The sequence below is a fragment of the Chenopodium album genome, chromosome 21, assembly GCF_948465745.1.
Source record: "Chenopodium album chromosome 21, dcCheAlbu1.1, whole genome shotgun sequence".
Lineage (NCBI taxonomy): Eukaryota > Viridiplantae > Streptophyta > Magnoliopsida > Caryophyllales > Amaranthaceae > Chenopodium > Chenopodium album.
Genome location: NC_137854.1, coordinates 3,475,331 through 3,493,938, shown reverse-complemented (window position 1 = coordinate 3,493,938; position 18,608 = coordinate 3,475,331). Strand labels below are relative to the sequence as shown.

At 32.9% G+C, this 18,608-nt stretch overlaps 2 protein-coding genes across 2 annotated transcripts; both read left to right on the top strand.

The window, feature by feature from the left end:
* The first annotated feature begins 1,130 nt into the window (after positions 1 to 1,130).
* On the top strand, positions 1,131 to 4,224 carry LOC145602678 (type I inositol polyphosphate 5-phosphatase 5-like). The gene is made up of 8 exons (XM_081658842.1): positions 1,131 to 1,241; positions 1,635 to 1,752; positions 2,162 to 2,258; positions 2,361 to 2,465; positions 2,660 to 3,200; positions 3,330 to 3,523; positions 3,628 to 3,736; positions 3,853 to 4,224. Exons 1-8 carry the CDS (start codon positions 1,131 to 1,133, stop codon positions 4,222 to 4,224), a joined length of 1,647 nt encoding a protein of 548 aa, XP_081514968.1.
* Positions 4,225 to 13,913: 9,689 nt separating this feature from the next.
* Positions 13,914 to 18,444, top strand: LOC145602523 (uncharacterized). Its single transcript, XM_081658716.1, has 5 exons — positions 13,914 to 14,857; positions 14,948 to 15,025; positions 15,517 to 15,734; positions 16,825 to 17,048; positions 17,444 to 18,444. Exons 1-5 carry the CDS (start codon positions 13,969 to 13,971, stop codon positions 18,105 to 18,107), a joined length of 2,073 nt encoding a protein of 690 aa, XP_081514842.1. The 5' UTR covers positions 13,914 to 13,968; the 3' UTR covers positions 18,108 to 18,444.
* The last annotated feature ends 164 nt before the right edge of the window (positions 18,445 to 18,608 follow it).

The window sequence follows — 18,608 nt, the reverse complement described above, 5'->3', positions numbered from 1 at the left end:
GGATACATAAAGATGTGTGAGCGTGCTAATGACAAAATAGGTTATCACCATTAGACTTTTAATCAAAGAAAACACCGACTTTATATTATTAATAGACCTAATGGTGTACTGCTATTTCACATTGGATAAGAGATGCAAATCATTTGGCAAACCAATTTCACTTTGAATAATAATCTGACGTGAGATCTAAAATTCTAAATTAATTTAACTATTTGGATTGGACTTTTTAGCACATTTGGACTGGAAATCTTGTGTTGATGTCATAAATTGATCCTGGCGGAAATGTCAACTTTAAGCAAACTAACTTAGAAAGTTAGAAGGTTGCTTGACATTTTTGTTGTTATTTTTCTTCCACTACAAGGGTTGAAATGCTAATTGTTTTGGGAATTTGTGGTACTTATATGATATAAAAAACTGAATATAAATTATAAAAAATTGTATAGGTATCTAAATTTTTATACTCGTAATCAAATAATCAGAAAAAGAATGGTCTAAATAATATTGTAACAAAAGATGATCAACGATACTTTCAAAAAAAAAAAAAAGATGATCAATGATGTCTAAATATTACGTAATTACTAATTAGTGACGAAATGACAAATTCAGTTATCCATTCAGTTGCACAATTTGCCTATCAGTAGTACTTTCGAGTGTATCGTACACCCATAGTATTGATTGTTTTTTTTTTTTGACGGGAACCATAATATTGATGATTGTTTTACATTTGTATAATTATACTTCGTATAATGTTTTTAGTATCTAACCAAAAAAGGAAAAAAAAAAAAAAATCAGGATCCCGAAACCCATGGCGGGAAATTCTGATTGCAGGTAACCCCTCCCCCCTCAACTCATTCGGAAGCCCATTGCCTTTGCGGCAGAGAAAGGACAGAGAAATCATTTTTTGGTAAAAACATTTTCAAAGAATCAACAAATAATCAAAGAATAACAAATGAAAGGAAATTCATCATCTTTTCCACAAATTTCAAATAATCAAAGATCGTTTTTTTTATCACCTTAACTAAATGAATCTCAATTTCCAACATTATATTATATATTTTGAGCGCAGAAAATTCATTTATGTATACTGTTGATCCAACTTAAATTATTAATTTTTATAAAAAAATTTAAAAATGTCAAAAGCAACTTCAGCTGAAAATTCATCCACCTCTCCAACCTCCTCCTCTAATGATAACTCGTTTTCTTCCGTCGATAAACCTGTCAAGACATTCAAGAAAAAAAAGGTTCTTTCTTTTTTCCCATTATATATATTTTTTTATCTAATTTTTGTGAATTTTCTGTAATTTTATCTTTGTAATAATTTTTTTTTTTTTTTGTGGTGGGGGCATTAGTCCATAATTCCAAAGATTTTCACCTCCAAGAAAATTGGCAGAATATCAGATGAAGAAGTTTCTGAATCAGGTCAATCCACATTCTTTTGTTCTTTTAACTTCATTTTCAATTTTTATTTCTATCGATTTGCAATATACACCTTTGATCATTAAATTTTACGTGTCCATGTGATATTATTGTTCACGTACGGAGTACTTCATATTAAGTATTAATTCCACCAACAAGTTAATTGATAAAAACAAAAATGTCATTATAAGTCAATTTATATGTTATTCTTGTACAAGTACAATTTTGCTTGTATTAACAAGAAATTAGCCTATTTTACAGAAAGTGACAAGAAACTTGCAGATAGAAAAAAAGCTTTCCTAGACGACGACTCTCGATTGATAAGAAAGAGTTCAGGTGGGCCTTTCTATCATTTACGTATAACTTTAAATCATTATACTACGTATGTTTACAAAACAAATTTCTTGTCTTATGTAAATACAAAGTATAAATATGTAGTGAATTAGTCAAACTTTATTTGAACAATATATATTTCCTCTGTATTTTCCAGTTCATAATGTTATAGTCTTTGGTTAGCTCACCTACTAAATACGAAATTTCCATATTGCGGCCAAACCTAGCATTAATATGGTTGAGGAAGAAGCAAAATGAGTAATGTCAAACGTGCTAAAAATGGTTTGCCATATAAAATCCGCAAGTGAAATATACAACATTGCGAAATTGAATTATTATACAAAATTGTGCTTGTTAAATTTACTAAGTTTAATGATTTTGTGGTGTACTAAAATGTGTAATAAATTTTCAGAAAGAAAGACTAATTCACATATTGAAGGTTTGGATTTGTCCAATTTTGATTCGTCTTTGGCATCAGTAGCACCTGTTACGGACAGCATAGATTATCGGTATGCATATATTTTCCTTAATATAATCTTGTTAATGTTACATACATGTATTTTTATCACCCCTCACTTGTTGAATTAGTTGCTTTGGATTGGATTTTGTAGGATATTTGTGGGAACTTGGAATGTGGGTGGGAGAACTCCTAATAATGAGCTTAACCTCGACGACTTCTTGCAGGTCGAGAGCTCTTCAGATATATATGTAGTTGGGTATGATTCACTTCCTAATCTCCTTTCTAATGTGCCTAAATAACAGCTTGTATGACATTGTTGTTTTATTCAAGGGATGATAGGTTAATCTCTGAGTTTTGTGAATATTGTCGCGTCTCATTACAAAATTACGAGTTTATGTGATGATTTCATAATGCCATATAATAAATTAAAATTGTACACTTTTCTTTCAGATTTCAGGAAATAGTACCTTTAAATGCAGGCAATGTTTTGGTAGAGGATAATGAACCTGCAGCAAGATGGCTAGCCTTAATAAACACAACATTAAATCGAAACAATTATGATTCCTTGCACTCCCCGGGTGATTCAACTCATTCAAGCCCAAACACGAAAGCATCTAAGGACTCGAAATCTAACTTCTTCCAGAAGCCTAATCTGAAAGTTCTTAGCAAGAATTTCAGAGTAGACAGCAGCCTTGTGAAGACCTGTAATTGCTGTTTTGATTCAGTGACAGTACTTCCAGAAAGGCATAGACCACGGCGTATACATGACAATCCTTTCCAAACTCGTTACACAAGTAGCTTGGAAGAGTTATATTCAATTGTTCCAGAATTACCTGCCGTCCCTGGTCTTAATGAATATAATCTCATTTCAAGCAAGCAAATGGTTGGCCTCTTTCTTTCGATTTGGGCTCGAAAAGAATTAATTCCATATATAGGGCATGTCAGGGTTTCTACTATGGGAACTGGAATAATGGGCTATCTAGGAAATAAGGTACACTTTGTTTACATATAAAAAGCCTAAGTTATACTAAGTTTGCATTCAGAATCATATATACTACATACCGTCTTAAACAAAGTTGTGAATCGATGTAATGACTCGTGTTGTGTGATTTATGTGCAGGGATGCATATCAATAAGCATGACACTCCACAAAACTAGCTTGTGTTTTGTATGTTCTCATTTGGCTTCAGGACAAAAGGAGGGGGATGAGCTTAGGAGGAATGCAGATGTAGCAGATATATTAAAAGGCATGCAATTCCCAAAGATATGCAAGAAATCCGAAAAAAAGGCACCTGAGAAGATCATTGATCATGAGTATGCTTGTATTCACCTACTTTCATCATAAGCATATATATGTAGCTCAATGTATATAACTCATTTACCATTTGATGTCTAATATAAGACTGAATTGATTGCAGTCGAGTCCTTTGGTTTGGAGATCTTAACTATCGCGTGTCTTTGCCTTATGAAGAAGCTAGGCTTCTCCTAGAGGATAATGATTGGGATACCCTCCTTGAGAAAGATCAGGTTTGTAATGTCCAAATTTATTTTTTTTAATCTCAAATTGTTCAATTCTTTAGATGAAATTGACAAATCGGTTGGCTATTACTCTGCATTACATAACTAGTGTGACTTGTATGCAGTTGATCATAGAGAGGGATTCGGGTAGAGTGTTTAGTGGATGGAAAGAAGGACGGGTAATGTTTGCACCTACATATAAGTACACTCAAAATTCAGATATGTACGCCGGAGAGACTACTAAATCCAAAAAGAAACGGCGTACCCCTGCCTGGTGTGACAGGATATTATGGCATGGACAAGGTATTGAACAATTACACTATGCAAGAGGAGAATCGAGGTTTTCAGATCATCGGCCTGTATGTGCTGTGTTCTCTGTAGACGTGGAGGTGAAGCGTAAAATAGGCACAAAATATAGGAAAGGTCATTCATGCACTGGCTCCAGATTAAGTGAGTCTCTGCCTCAACGTACAGTTTTTATGAGTACTGAATTCTAAGTTCTAACCACAATATAACAATCATTTTTTTGTAAACTTCATTAGATCATTGTTATTGTAATTACTGAGAAAAAACAACAGTAGTAGCAAATCTAGCTATTTAAAATTTTGATATATAGTTACAACTTACAAGTTCTATGGTAGTCTAATTTTTACTTATTTTCTTTCATTTCAGTTTTAATAAATTGAACTTGTGTGTAATTTAAAATGAAATACTTGTAATAACCTGAACTTGTGTGTAGTTTAGATTACTCCTATACTTTCTAAAAAGTTTTATTTTTCCTTTTTGCTAATTAAAAAACAAAAGGATTAGGAAAAAAAAGAAAGAAGAAAAAAAAAAAAAAACTTTTACCACACCCATTTTAAGATGGGGAATGAAACAACAAAAAGAACGCATAAAAAGTAGTTGGATTCACTTTGGGCCGCTCCAAAGTCTAAAGGCACCTTACTTGATTGACTGCATATGCTGATTGCGCGGACTTCCATCCCCACCTGGCTAGTGGCTAATCTGCCTACTAATCCATATTCCTGTTTTGGTGATTATTTTCATTTGCCTTCTATGTGAAAATAGTTGACTTTTTAGTTGTTACTGTTATATTTCTATATATATATATATATATATATATAGAGGAAGGCTCATGTAAGAACCCTCCTTTATATAAGAACCAATCTTATATAAGAACCAATCTCAGCCGTTTATTAGTTTTGATCTAACCGCTCAAATTTATCTTAATAATGGCATTTATGTAAATTGAGGATCGTGTACAATCTAAATTTTCCCTTTCAAACAAAACAACGTTCTTTTGTTTCTCTCTCTCCTCACGCTACTTCTCTGTCCTCACGCTACCTGCTTCTCTCTTCTCGGCAACCAAAACTTCATCAGATTAATCAAAAAAATTCTCAGCTTTTGGATAAATGATTGTAAGTTTATCAATTGTTTTAGATTTGTATTTTTTGTTCTGATTTTTTGTTTGATTTTATCCGATTTTATTTGTTGAATTCATCAATTTTCCCTGATTTTTTGTTCGTTGTTTGTGATTTTTTTTCATCCATTCTATTTCCTGATTTCATGTTATTCATCAATTTTTGCGATTAATTTTTCAGATTTTTTTTCCAGATTTTTGCGATTTTTCCTGTTTTCCCCCCTAATTTCATCAATTTCGACTTTAACTTTTTCGATTTTTTTTGTTTTTATTTACAATTTCATCTGCTCGTTTATTAGGAGTTATGCTTAATTTATAAAATTTGTGGTTGTGATTGATTTTTTAGATGATATTATGCTAAATATATATCCTGTATTTTCACATATTGATTCAGTCTGATGTTATATATTTTGTAGAATTCTGTTATTTTTGCTAATTTCACTTTGAATAGATTATTGCAAAATCTGTCAATTTTCTGGTTACATTGTCAATAAAACTTTCTTGGTTTGTGTTTGATGAGGAGAGAAAAATTAATTAGAACCTAAGCATAGTGGATTTACAAGAAATTCTTTGAAGCAGAAATAATCTGACAATGGATATAATTAGAACACACAAGTATGCTCTACAAAACTTATGCATGGCTTGTGTTCTAACCTTTCAAAGTGGATGGAATAGCTTGAATAATGCACATCTACCTTGGTTTCATTAGTAAGCTACCTTCTTTGTACGACCTTAGAATAACTATAATTAACCGACTTTTATGTTTTAAAGTTGCTATTCAATTTGATGTACGCAATTGATATATTTCTACTTAGTAGTCTTTTTGTGGTGCCACAATATGCTCTAAGCTTGGCAAATTTGGCACTAAGAAGCCTAGCAGCTCATGGATGAGTCGAAAACCAGCTCAACCAGAAAAGGGTTTTGACAGCACCAAGCCGAAAGAAGCATCCTTTTAAATGCTTTTATCTGCGAGCAATAGCATGCACTCTGTATTTTTTCAAGGATTACTCTATAGACCCATGTCCTTTAGTGGTTTCGATAGTTAAAAAGAAAATTAAAAAAAAAATATATGTTATGGCTATTAAAGTTGGTGAAGTTCTATGTTACTAATGGGCACTGATTAGGTTATGGTTGTACTTCCCGAGTCTACTTTAGACCCCCTTTTGTCTAGAAATGTTGTTGCTTGGTTTATTTTATTATTGTCTTTTACTTTCTGTAGCGTAAAAGGTACCTGTTGAACCTGTAAGGCCTTTATGGGGGTGCCATGAACGCTAATTTTTACCTGATTGCTTCATAGCAGCCTTCCTCTTCTTTTTTTTATTTATTTTTTTTATATAGTTTAGAACATAAAGCAACTTTAGAACATATTGTAATTCACTATGTTCTAAAATTTTCCTTCTATGTTCTAATGTTTTCTCTTTATGTTCTAAACTTTACCCTATAGATTTTAAATTAATCTCTCTATGTTCTAAACTATATCCTTTATTTCTAAAATAGTTCATTATGTTCTAAACTATATCCTTTTACGTTCTAAAATGGTTAACTATGTTATAAACTTTACTCTTTATGTTCTAAAGTAGTTCACTATGTTCTAAGAAAAAGCAAAGTTAGATCATAACTATGTTCTAAAGTATTTCACTATATTCTAAGCAAATTTAGAAAATAAAGTATTTACTACGTTCTAAGAAAAAGCAAATTTAGAACATTATTCACTATGTTAGAGAGAGTGGGATCAACCTGAATGGTGGCCAGAAGCAAAGGATCCAACTTGCTAGAGAAATCTTAGGATGATGATGTGTATCTTCTAGATGATGTTTACATCACTTTAGACACATATTAGTTCAGATATATTCAAGTTCAATTCTGTCAAATAATTATATGATGGAATTATTATTCTTAATAAGAGTTGGCTTTTAGATTGCGTTATGTATACATGCTTAGCTTGATGCTTTAACTTGGTAAAGCGGTTATTGATTTTGACTGTATGCATTTGAGTATATAGCTTCAGAAGAACTTATAATGTTCGTAGGAGTGTGTAAGGGGAGCTCTCGAAGACAAAATTATGCTACTTTTAACTCATCAAGTTGACTTCTTGTACAATGCAGATGACATATTTGTAAGCTTTATGCATGGTTATAGTGCTTTCAAATAAGTTCTCATGTTGTATTTGTAAGATGTATGCATTATCATTATATATATAAACAACAACTAAATACCTTTTTTCCAAGCTTCACCCGACTTCTCAAGTCTAGTTTAATTTAATGAAATAAATATTATACAAACATTAGCCTACTAGCTCAACGGGTAGAGCATTGTGCAAATGCATAAAAATGTGGGTTCGAATCCCACGTAGGTTCATTCGTGTAATATGGAGACGGGAGTTTTGTATAAGAGTTTAGTTGTAGCATAATTGTTCGAATACATTGATCGAAGTCATCGAACCAACAAACATGTTATAAAAAGGAAAAAAGATTGGTATCCGGATCATACCGAATACACACCTGTATTCAAGAGCCATCAAAAAAAGCGGGATGTTTTGTTTGTATAAAAGTGCTAATTAGATTTTTTTTTTTTTTTTAGTTATTTTTAGAGATAACCTATGTAGGAATCGAACCTACATCCTCTATGCATTTGCATAGTGCTCTACCACTTGAGCTAATAGGTTTAAGCATACCCATCAATTAAATAAATAATGTAATCAAACCTGAAATTTAACTATTACAATAACCCTATGTTCTAAGTTTTTTCATCCTATGTTCCACATATTTTTCATATGTTCTAAAACCTATATTCTAATTTATTTTCACTATGTTCAAAATTTTATTTCTTATGTTTAAAACATATGTTCTGATTTTTTTTCCCCTAAGTTCTAATTTTTTGTAGCCTATATTCTGAATTAGCCAATATTCTAAATTCCTACTTCTATTCTTAACTTTTTTTCCCCTACATTCTAACTTCTAAGCTATATTCATTTTCTTTTCGTATGTTCTAACTTTTTCTACTTATGTTCTAATTTTTTTGTATGTTCTAAATTTTTTCGTATTCCTATGTTCTAAATATCTTTTTGCTATGTTCTACACCTTTTTGTATATTTTAAATTTTTTCGAATGTTCTGATTTTTTTCTATGTTCTAATTTAGTCTATGTTCTAAATTTTCGGCTTATGTTCTAATTTAGTCTATGTTCTAAATTTTCGGCTTATGTTCTAATTTTAGTCTATGTTCTAAATTTTTTTCTTATATTCTAAATTTTTCCGCCTATGTTCTAAATTTTTCCGCCTATGTTCTAAACTTTTTTCCTATGTTCTAAACTTTTTTTACCCTATGTTCTACATTTTCTGTCTATGTTCTAAATTTAATCTTATATTCTAAATTTATCTGCCTATGTTCTAAATTTTCCGCTTATGTTCTAAACTTTTTTTTCCGATGTTCTAAACTTTTTTTACCCTATGTTCTAAATTTTTTTCTTATATTCTAAATTTTTCCGCCTATGTTCTAAACTTTTCCACTTATGTTCTAAACTTTTTTCCTATATTCTAAACTTTTTTCCTATGTTCTAAATTTTTTTTACCCTATGTTCTAAATTTTCTGTCTATGTTCTAATTTTTTTCTACGTTCTACTTCCTATGTTCCAATTTTTTTTTTTAATATGTTCTAAATTTTTTTCTCCTTTGTTCTAACCTTTTTCCCCTAAACATATGTTCTAAATTTTTTTCCCGAGGATCTAAGTTTTTTCCCTATGAAGTTTTAAAGTAAAGCTAATATAACTGAAGACATATATACCTTGTTGCTGATTTTCAATTTGAATATATATTAAAAATCGACTCCTCTTTTAGCTTACAATAGTTTGTAGATGCCATATATTTGTTCTAAATGACTGTCAAGCTTATGTAACAAATAACAAATTTCAAAATTCAAGAGTTCAGAGAAGACTTTTATGTCTTGTTCTCAAGGCAAAGCAAAATAGTGCAATCTCTAAAAAAAGCAATAAGCTTCATAAGGCAGCCAACTTAATTGATTAATCAATAATACCCAAGATCACATAAATGTATCTTATACTTTATATGTGGATTCATGATAGAAATTGCCACCCAAAAACAAGTCAACCAACAAGATTTTGATTATTACTTTCAAAGGTTGAGACATGAGACGCATGTTAAGCTGAAGGAAGGTACAAGGACATCTTTGCAATCACGGAGCAAAGACAACTCAACTCCACTATCATAGATTTTCAACCTGTAAACAACAACATTTGCCACATATTCCTACAAATACAACATCTAAAACCAACCTTTCAAAAGAGTTTCCATAGCTTTTACCAAATGCTAGTAACACCTTCAGTTAACTAAGTCATATTCACTCCCAGCATCAACAAACACTCTATCAGTAGGGTTGTGGAGCCTCATGATATTCTTTAGTTCCAGGTTAAAACTAATTATTGAATTTTGACATCATCAATGTATTTGAACATATACTTTAGAGCATAATACTACTAATTTTAGAACATAACAGTTAATCTTTAGAACATAATTCCAATTTCTAAATTACAAAAAGCATAAATTATCAGAATTTAACATGTTAATCATACTTCAAATTATAATTTTTTAATAAATTAGACATAAATTCAAAATTTTAAGAGCATAGATACAGATTTTTAGAACACAAACCTAAACAGTTGCGGCAAATTTGATAAGGTTTTGAAATTAGCAAAAATCAAACGAAAAAGCCATATAAATACATAAAATTCTTCAAACTTGTCAAATTATCAATTACCTTTACATTTGGGGCTAATTTCTGTACGTTTTTATGTTCTTATCCTCCTTCCACTCAATTCTTTTTCTTCAATTTGTTCCTGCTTAAATTTAATGAAACAAATCAGAAAAATCAAAATTGACTAAAACTCATGCGAAATTCATTGAAATCACAAAAGGCAAATCGCAAAAATCAAAATCGCAAAGATAAAAAATCGCAAAATCGCAGACATCGACTTGATTATCATGCAAAATTCATGAAATTTGAATAAAATCGAAAAAATACATACCTAATTTGAGAACTTGAGCAATTTAGGTTGATTATGTAGCAAATTGTGTTAGATTTTGTGATGTGAGGAGAGAGAAAGTAAAAAGGTTTGAAAGTTTGAGGAGAAACAAAATTTATGACGGTGGGTTAGGGGTTTGAGGGAGGGTTTTTGTTTTAATCTTTACCGTCCATATCAACCTAATCGTACGGTAGAAATTGATTCTTATATAACTAATGTTCTTATATAAGGATGGGTTCTTACCGGATTCCTCCCCTATATATATATATATATATATATATATATATATATATATATATATATATATATATATATATATATATATATATATATATATATATATATATATATATATATATATATATATATATATATATATATATATATATATATATATATATATATATATATATATATATTTGGAGACCTGTTATTATAATCATTTACTACCTCCGGTTCATATTACTCGCAACAAAGGGGTATTATTTGTGAGACATAAAATATTCCTTTGTTGCGAGTAATTTGAACCAGAGGTAGTATTTTTTTATTACTTAGCTTGTGTTATTATTATTTTTATTATGAAGAGGATTTTATTGTAAACTCAAAAAATTTATCTAAAATTAGTGGAAAGCCGAGAAGCAATATGAGCCCCTACTCCTTTAGCTGCAGCAAAGCTAATCCTGAATTTACTTCAATTTATATTACAGAGTATTTAATAAATTGTCTATGTTTCACTAAAAATACAACAATTACAATTGACACAATATGACCAAGTACATACTTCGTAAGTTTTTTTTTTTTTTTTTTTTTTTTTTTTTAAAGGTGGAGTTTTTTAAATTTATTGAAGCAAATGAAGTATAATTCCTCCGTTTTATATTTATTATTGTTACATGATGCAACCATGTAAAGTTGTATATGGAAGAGCTATGAAAACAAACATACAGAACGACAGTATTACAAACATAAAGATTAAAGAGGGAGATTTATAGCAACTAATATGAAATTTCCAAATTATGAATATGTAGCAATTGTAGGAGTTTATAGGTACTACGCAGCGAAAATAAACATGAATCATATTCATACAGTACATAATCCAAGGATCTTTGCATAACACATAAAGAACACATAATCATACCTTTGAAGCGTGATTCCACATGCGATCGAACAAGAACAAGGGGAGATAAAGAACCTCAAGCGTGATTCCTCTACTTGGTCCACGGGCACAGATTAAGACCTCCACTAATGCTAGTTAGTTGCAATTGAACCCTTCAATTGACCTTCTACGGAGAGGAGAGACATACTAACCAAGAACCACCACGAACCACCACACGCGCCACCAAGGGGTGGCCGGCCGTGAGTCCAAAGGGGAGGAGAGGGAGCCGTGAGTTAGAGAGGGGATTGGGGTTTTGGGATAGGTTGCCTTGATGTCAAAATTCATTGTGTGTGAATTATGACTGCTTACTGCAAACCCTAGGCATGGATCTTATTTATAGATCTCATCTCTAAATAAGAGCCCATGTCAAAAGCCCAAAACCTAATTCCAATCCAACTATGCTAGCCCAATCCAATTCATGATTAGTTAATTGCTCATGAGGCCCATTAATGGGCCTCTTACTTGCTTAACCCAATAACCTTGTTGTGTGACCTCATAGGATCCATTCTAAAGGGGTTTGGACTATTTGACTAGTCCAAAGATCATCTCTCATAGTCTAGCAACAGAGGATGACGCCCCAAAAGAACGAACTTATTATCGCCATAATAGTGATCCTTGATATATCTAGTAATTGCACTTATCGAAGACATAACTCCTTCAGCAATTACTATGGAACAAAGGAGTATATAGACAGTGGTATTGTAAACACAATACAAAGTCAAATATTCACAAATTTTCAGTGATAAATAAAGTGGCTGATATTGATTAGAAAGTTACACAAGTAAAGGATCAGACAGATTAATTAAATTGTAGCACTGAGATTGAATATGCCTATTGTTCATTTCATCCACTGAAACAGGTACAGTAGTAGTAAATTGTTTATATGGAGGAGGGTATGCAATTGGAGAAAAAGCATGGTAAAGTGAATTTGTTTGAACGTCAGAAAAAGGCAGGAATAGAATCCCACCCATGTAGAGCACTAAGGGTTCAAGGCCACAAAACCTTGTAACTACTTCTGTACATAATTTTTGGCCACAATTTTTTACATATTTTTTTTTTTTTATTTTTATTTTTTTTACAAAATACTGAGTTACTCTCATGAGCCATAATTTTACTTTCATAATACCTCCGTTAACATTTAGTTGCAACTTTGAAATATGTTATGTCTCTCAAATAATACATCAAAGTTGCAACTAAATGTTAATAGAGGTAGTATTTACAGAGTACATTTGGTTTCTCCAATTTTCTCTTATCAGCTCAATCTTACTAAATACAACCGTACAAGTAAATATTAATGTATTGTAAGTATGGCGATAATAAAAAATATGAAAACGAAAATTTAGATTAAAAAAACTAAAGAAGAAGAAGAAGAGAGACTATCATGTCTAAAAACATATAAAAAAAATCACGGTTTTTTTTACCGTACCATGTGTTTACATAAAAAATATTTAACAATCAACCAACGGCATACCACTAAATCTCGTATTTTTTTTTACTAAAACTTTAAAAGAGTAATTGTAAGCCATAATTTTATTTGTGATTAGAAATATGAATTACTACTTGTATGATTTATGATCAAATGAAGCTTAATGTATAATCGTAATAAATGTGGGAATCTTAACAAACAAGATTAAGACAAAACGAGCCGTTGGAGAGTTATTAGAGTTCCATTAAAGGCAGTGAAATAACAACAGTTAGTAAATTGTACAGTACTGGTATTTCTGGTTGGGTCCCCACTCTCCTAATTCTTACTGACACAAACATTGAAGTTTTTAAGAGGAAGGTTTTCCCTCTTGCTCCTCTCCACTCAAACATCCTCCCTTTTCAATTAATAACCTTTCTCATATAATCCCTCTTAGAATTAACTTAACCAATTTTAAACCTTTTTAAATGATATGACTACGGAGTACCCTTCTACCCAAAACATGAGATCAAATCTTATAATCAATCCGCTACTCTACTAAACTCATATTACTAGATTACGATTATATTTAAGTGTTGAGTTAGATTATCATACATTAATTTATCTGGTAGATTAACTAGAATATTTTTACTACTTGACAGTAATCAGCAATTACACACTTTTCAAGGCCTCTTATATCATCTCTCTTACTCTTTTCATTACTGCTTTATTGCTTTTTTTTGAAAGAATTACTGCTTTACTCCCTCTGTCCCCTTTTGATAGTCCCTTATGGGCATTTTTCACGGGAATTAAAAAACACAAATAAGAATAGTTAAAGTACATTAAAAAAGTAAATTGACATTGAGCATGCAAAAAAGTAGAGAGAGAAAGTAATGAAAGTACATGGAAAAACAAAATTTACATGGGAAATATAAATTTGCACAAGTATTGTTGCAAATTGGAGGAAAGTTTGGTAAAAAATTACTACGTAATATTTATGGTTGTTGGAAAAAGCAAATGGGGTGAACATTTTGGGACTAGAATTTGTCCATAAGGAACTATCAAAAGGGGACGGATGTAGTATTTTTTTTCCAACTTTAAAATCACTTTTCCCACTAATACCACCATCATTCTACATGTCAGATAAATCTCCCTAAACCCTCATAACCTCATTATTCTCAAAAATTTCTTACAATATCCCTCAAAATCAAATCTTTTTCAAATAAAAAAATGGGAAGTTCAAACTCAAGACCAGAAAAAACAGCAGCACTAGGAATGTGCAAACAAAGAAAACGCCTAATTAACCAAGCAATTAACTCAAGATACAATCTAGCAGCTGCTCATATTTCCTACATTCAATCCCTCAAAAACATCGGCATTTCACTTCGTCGATTTGCAGAAGCTGAAGTTTTGATTGAATCTTCAATTTCTCTCTCTCCTACTCACAACACTGATCAACTCGACAAGACCCCTTCTCATCACTCTTCTTCTTACCACCCTTCTCCTTCCATTGACGATGTTGTCGAGGTTTGTTCCTCGGAACCCAGATTAAGTTGCATGAAATCCGGCGTTGTCGGCGGAAGTGGCAGTGTTGCTGTCACTCTAAGGTATAATCCTAGTACCAACATTCATACTTTCGTTGATAATAATGATGATTCCTTGGTCTTTCCGATGCCTCCGCCGCCACCTCCGCCGCCGCCGCTTCTTCCTGAATCGGAAGCTTCTTGGGATTACTTTGAGCCCGGAGAAGAACAGCCCGAACCCGGATCCGAGCCCGAACCCGAGAGTTTTCGGTTTGTGGGGTTGGGTTGTAATGGGCCTGAGAGTGGAGGTGGGAGTATTAGGTTGTGGGGTGAAGAGGGTAGTGTTGGAAATTTACAAAAGGTTGAGGGTGGGGTTAGTAAAATAGGGGGTGGTGATAGTAATTCTGGGCAAAAGGAGAAAGATTTGGGTGAAGAAAGGGAGGATCCGAATGAATTTATTACACATAGAGCTAAGGATTTTGTGTCAAGTATTAAGGATATTGAGAACCGGTTTTTTAGAGCTTCTGAATCGGGTAAAGAGGTTGCTAGGATGTTTGAAGCTAATAAAATTCGGGTCGGGTATGCCGAGGCCAAAGGTACTACTGATTTTTGTGTTTGATTTTGTAGGAATTTGAATGTGTTATTCATTTGGAAATGTTATGTAATGTACATTTTTATGTTTTTAGGAGGCTCGTCTTCGTCGGAGTTTTTAGCGGCTTGTCCTTTGGTTTTTTGTCGTGGCAAAAGTGTTCATGCTGCTAATGGTGAGCTTTAATTATCTTTTGCTAGATAATGAATATACTCGTGTATCGGTGTATAGTAATACTATTTTGGGATGTTCGGAAGAAGGGTTTTTGAGTATCCTAAATTATGTGGGTTGTGATTATTGGGTGATAGACAGAGGGAATGTCTGACAATTACAAATGTTTATTATTGATATTATATCTTATTGTTGGATGTGATGGTTATATTTATCCTTAATTGCATAGGTTTGTGCTTTAAGCCTTTTAATCATGCTTGAATGGGTATTGGGTAGGTTTTTATCCTTATTTTTGGATGTGATGGTTATTTTTATCCTTAATTACAAATTTGGTTTCTTATTCAAGATCAGTAGCCGAATTAAGGCTTAACTGGCATTCTTTCCTATTTTGATTAAGTTCATGTTTAATTTGCTACTGCAATTTTGTACAGTACTTGAAAATGATTGATCTGTCTAGTTCATACTTGATGAATATTTTGTTGTTGCTACCCATAGATCTTCAGCAACAAAATGTGCCCAAGGTGATTGTATGGAACCGGTCTACATCTTCACAATCGTCATCATCAAGGAATCCTCTTGCCTCTGCATCTAAAGATGATGCTGATGACAGTGGTAGTGAGTGTGTAGAAGATTTTTGCATGATTTCAGGAAGTCATTCCTCCACTCTAGACAGGCTCTATGCATGGGAGAGAAAGTTGTATGATGAAGTCAAGGTATTTCTACTAACATTCGCTTGCATTCTTAGTTTCTTACCATGTGAACTGAATTTTGATGTTTTTCTAGTTGCTAGGGTATGCAGGATCATGGAAGGTTAAATTATTAGTAGCGTGTTATCATTTGTGTGAGATCTTGACAAAATATAATGAATAATTCTCTGTAATTCCCATTAATCACAATGGCCACATACAATATGTATATATTAGGTATACTTGGACGGCAAGACCAAATAACCTAAAATAACTTGTTTCTCAATTACGAGCAAACTTTACCAATAACCTTGCAATGTTGGGGTGTAAGATGATTTATTTCCCTGCTAGGGAATTGTTTACCGTGTTTGGCTTTACAAAGAGAAGTGTAACAACTAACAAGTATGTTGACCTTTGTTGACATATATAATTCCTAGTCAATGTAGCATTTATAGATCCTGAATTTCATGCACAGACTACACTGAAAAGAAGACGATATAAAACATTGTTTTTGCTCAATTACGGATGAGATGAGCTTTCTATTTATGAAAAATATCACAACTTTGTGTGGTATTGTTATTTGATCAAACATCATTGAACTGTTGACGAGGTTAGGTTGATTTTCAACATTATGCAACCTAGGCTTATATGCGAAAGGCTACACTGATGTGTGGGTTCCCTATCACCATCTGTAAGTTACGGAGTGATTTTGATACCATGAGGTATTTAGCCCCTTTAGGTTTGAAGCCTGTCAAGAAATCAGGAATAACCCAACTGTAGTAGAACTTAAATTAGATTATTGTGAAGTCCTGCACCGGTTTTATACGAACAGAAAGGAATGCACTGAAGGAGTGTTCAAAATCATCATTTATGGACAGTGAGTTTTCTTTATTGCTTGGTGATAAATTACTTGCTCTGTCTCGAAAAAAGATGTTTCACATATTTGGAATCAAAATTCAGAAAGTACCTCAGATAAGGGTGGTATAGTGATGTTTTACGCCTAACATGTTACTATAGGGAGAGATAGGGACGCTAGTGCAAGTATTCTCATTTTTACCTTTTATCTGTTTTATATAGTATGTGTTTTTCTGATTTAGTATCTTGTCTTAATCATTAGGCCAGTGAAGTCATCAGGAAGCAGTATGAAAGGAAATGTGACCAACTCCGGCATCAGTTTGCAAAGGATGTTAGTACTCATGTAATTGACAAAACCAGAGCAGCTGTAAAAGATCTACACTCACGCATCAGAGTGGCCCTTCATGCTGTTGATTCCATAGCAACGCGCATTGAGAAAATGAGAGATGAAGAATTACAACCCCAACTTACTGAATTGATTACAGCGTAAGATATCAACTCAGTTCCCTACTTCCCTTTTCTGGCAGGAATTTGGGATAGGGAATATACCAAATGATTGATGTAATAAAAGAAATTTGGAATAATAGAAAGCGAATTAGATGGCTAAACCATCTTCCTAACTAATTGGAACAGCCATGATAGACCTTCAGCACCTCTAACTAGTCACAAACCAGGCCTTGGCATTCCCATGTCTTGTATGGTCTTTTACGGCTATAAAGAAGTGAATGAGTATGGGTTTTTCGTTGCTTCCTAAGGGAAGAAAAAGAATTTTTTTTATTTTATTTATTTTTTAAAAAACCTTTTTCTTGTTAGTAAAATGATTTATTACCATTTTCCATCAAAATTATGGAATGAATTAATGATTTGTGGATTTCGTGCAGATTTATAAGGATGTGGAAAGCCATGTTGGAATGCCATCATGCACAATACATAACAATATCATTAGCTTACCATGCTAAGACTGCTATGGGGACTTTGGGAAGCGAAGCACATAAGCAAATAATGGCTCAACTCCAGTATGAATTCGAGTGCTTTGGTCTCAGTTTCGCTGACTGGATGAATAGCCTCACATCCTATGTGGAAGCTATCAATGGATGGCTACAAAATTGTGTGCTGCAGCCGCAGGAACGTGGTCGAGGTAGCAGAAGGCCATTCTCCCCTCGTCGTGTTGTAGCCCCACCAATATTTGTCCTCTGTCGTGATTGGTCAGCAGGGATCAAAGCTTTGCCTTCTGAAGAGGTCAGTGATGCAATTAAAAACTTCTTGTCCGACCTGCAGCAACTGATAAAGCAACAGCAGCAGGCAGAGGAGAAAAAGGAGAGAGCAGTTTCAGAAAGCAATGGTGAATTACAAGGGGGGAAGGATGAGGATGCCAATGAGGGTAAATCTGAGAATTTGGGCTCTATCCACACAAGTTTAACAAAGGTGCTTGATAAACTAACCAAATTCTCCGAGGCTTCCCTGAAACTCTACGAGGATATTAGACAGAAAAATGAAGCAGCTCGTCTTGCATATTTGAATCCGACTAGACCTTTCAGATACTGAAACTCCGAAAGGTCCATGTAATTACTACTGAAAATATATTTGAGCATTTTGCTTCTAATACATCAAGTTTCAGAGTTATTCTGCAGTGTCTGGAAGACTGCTAGAACAATTAGCCAGAAAAGCAAGAATCTCAAATCAGTGCTTGCCTTTTCATCCCGTTTTAATATCGAGTTTGATGATTAAAATGCATTTACATCATCTGTTATCCGAACAGGCACTTGGTCTGCATGAAAGGGTTACATAAATAAAGATTGTTGACATTGATTAGGAAAACTTGTATCTATTAGTTGCATTACGTTGAGATGCTCAAGAACTTGCACAAAGTTGCACAATTATTAAACATTCACAATACTCTCCTCCCTCAGTTTTCCTTTTATTCTATGTCCAAGCCTGAGATTGAGATGCCAAAGAAACTGAATGCTTGAACAGATATCAGCACAGCATCTTAGACGACTCGTGTCAAAAAAATGTCTAACGAGAGCCAAAAGTAACTGCAACTCT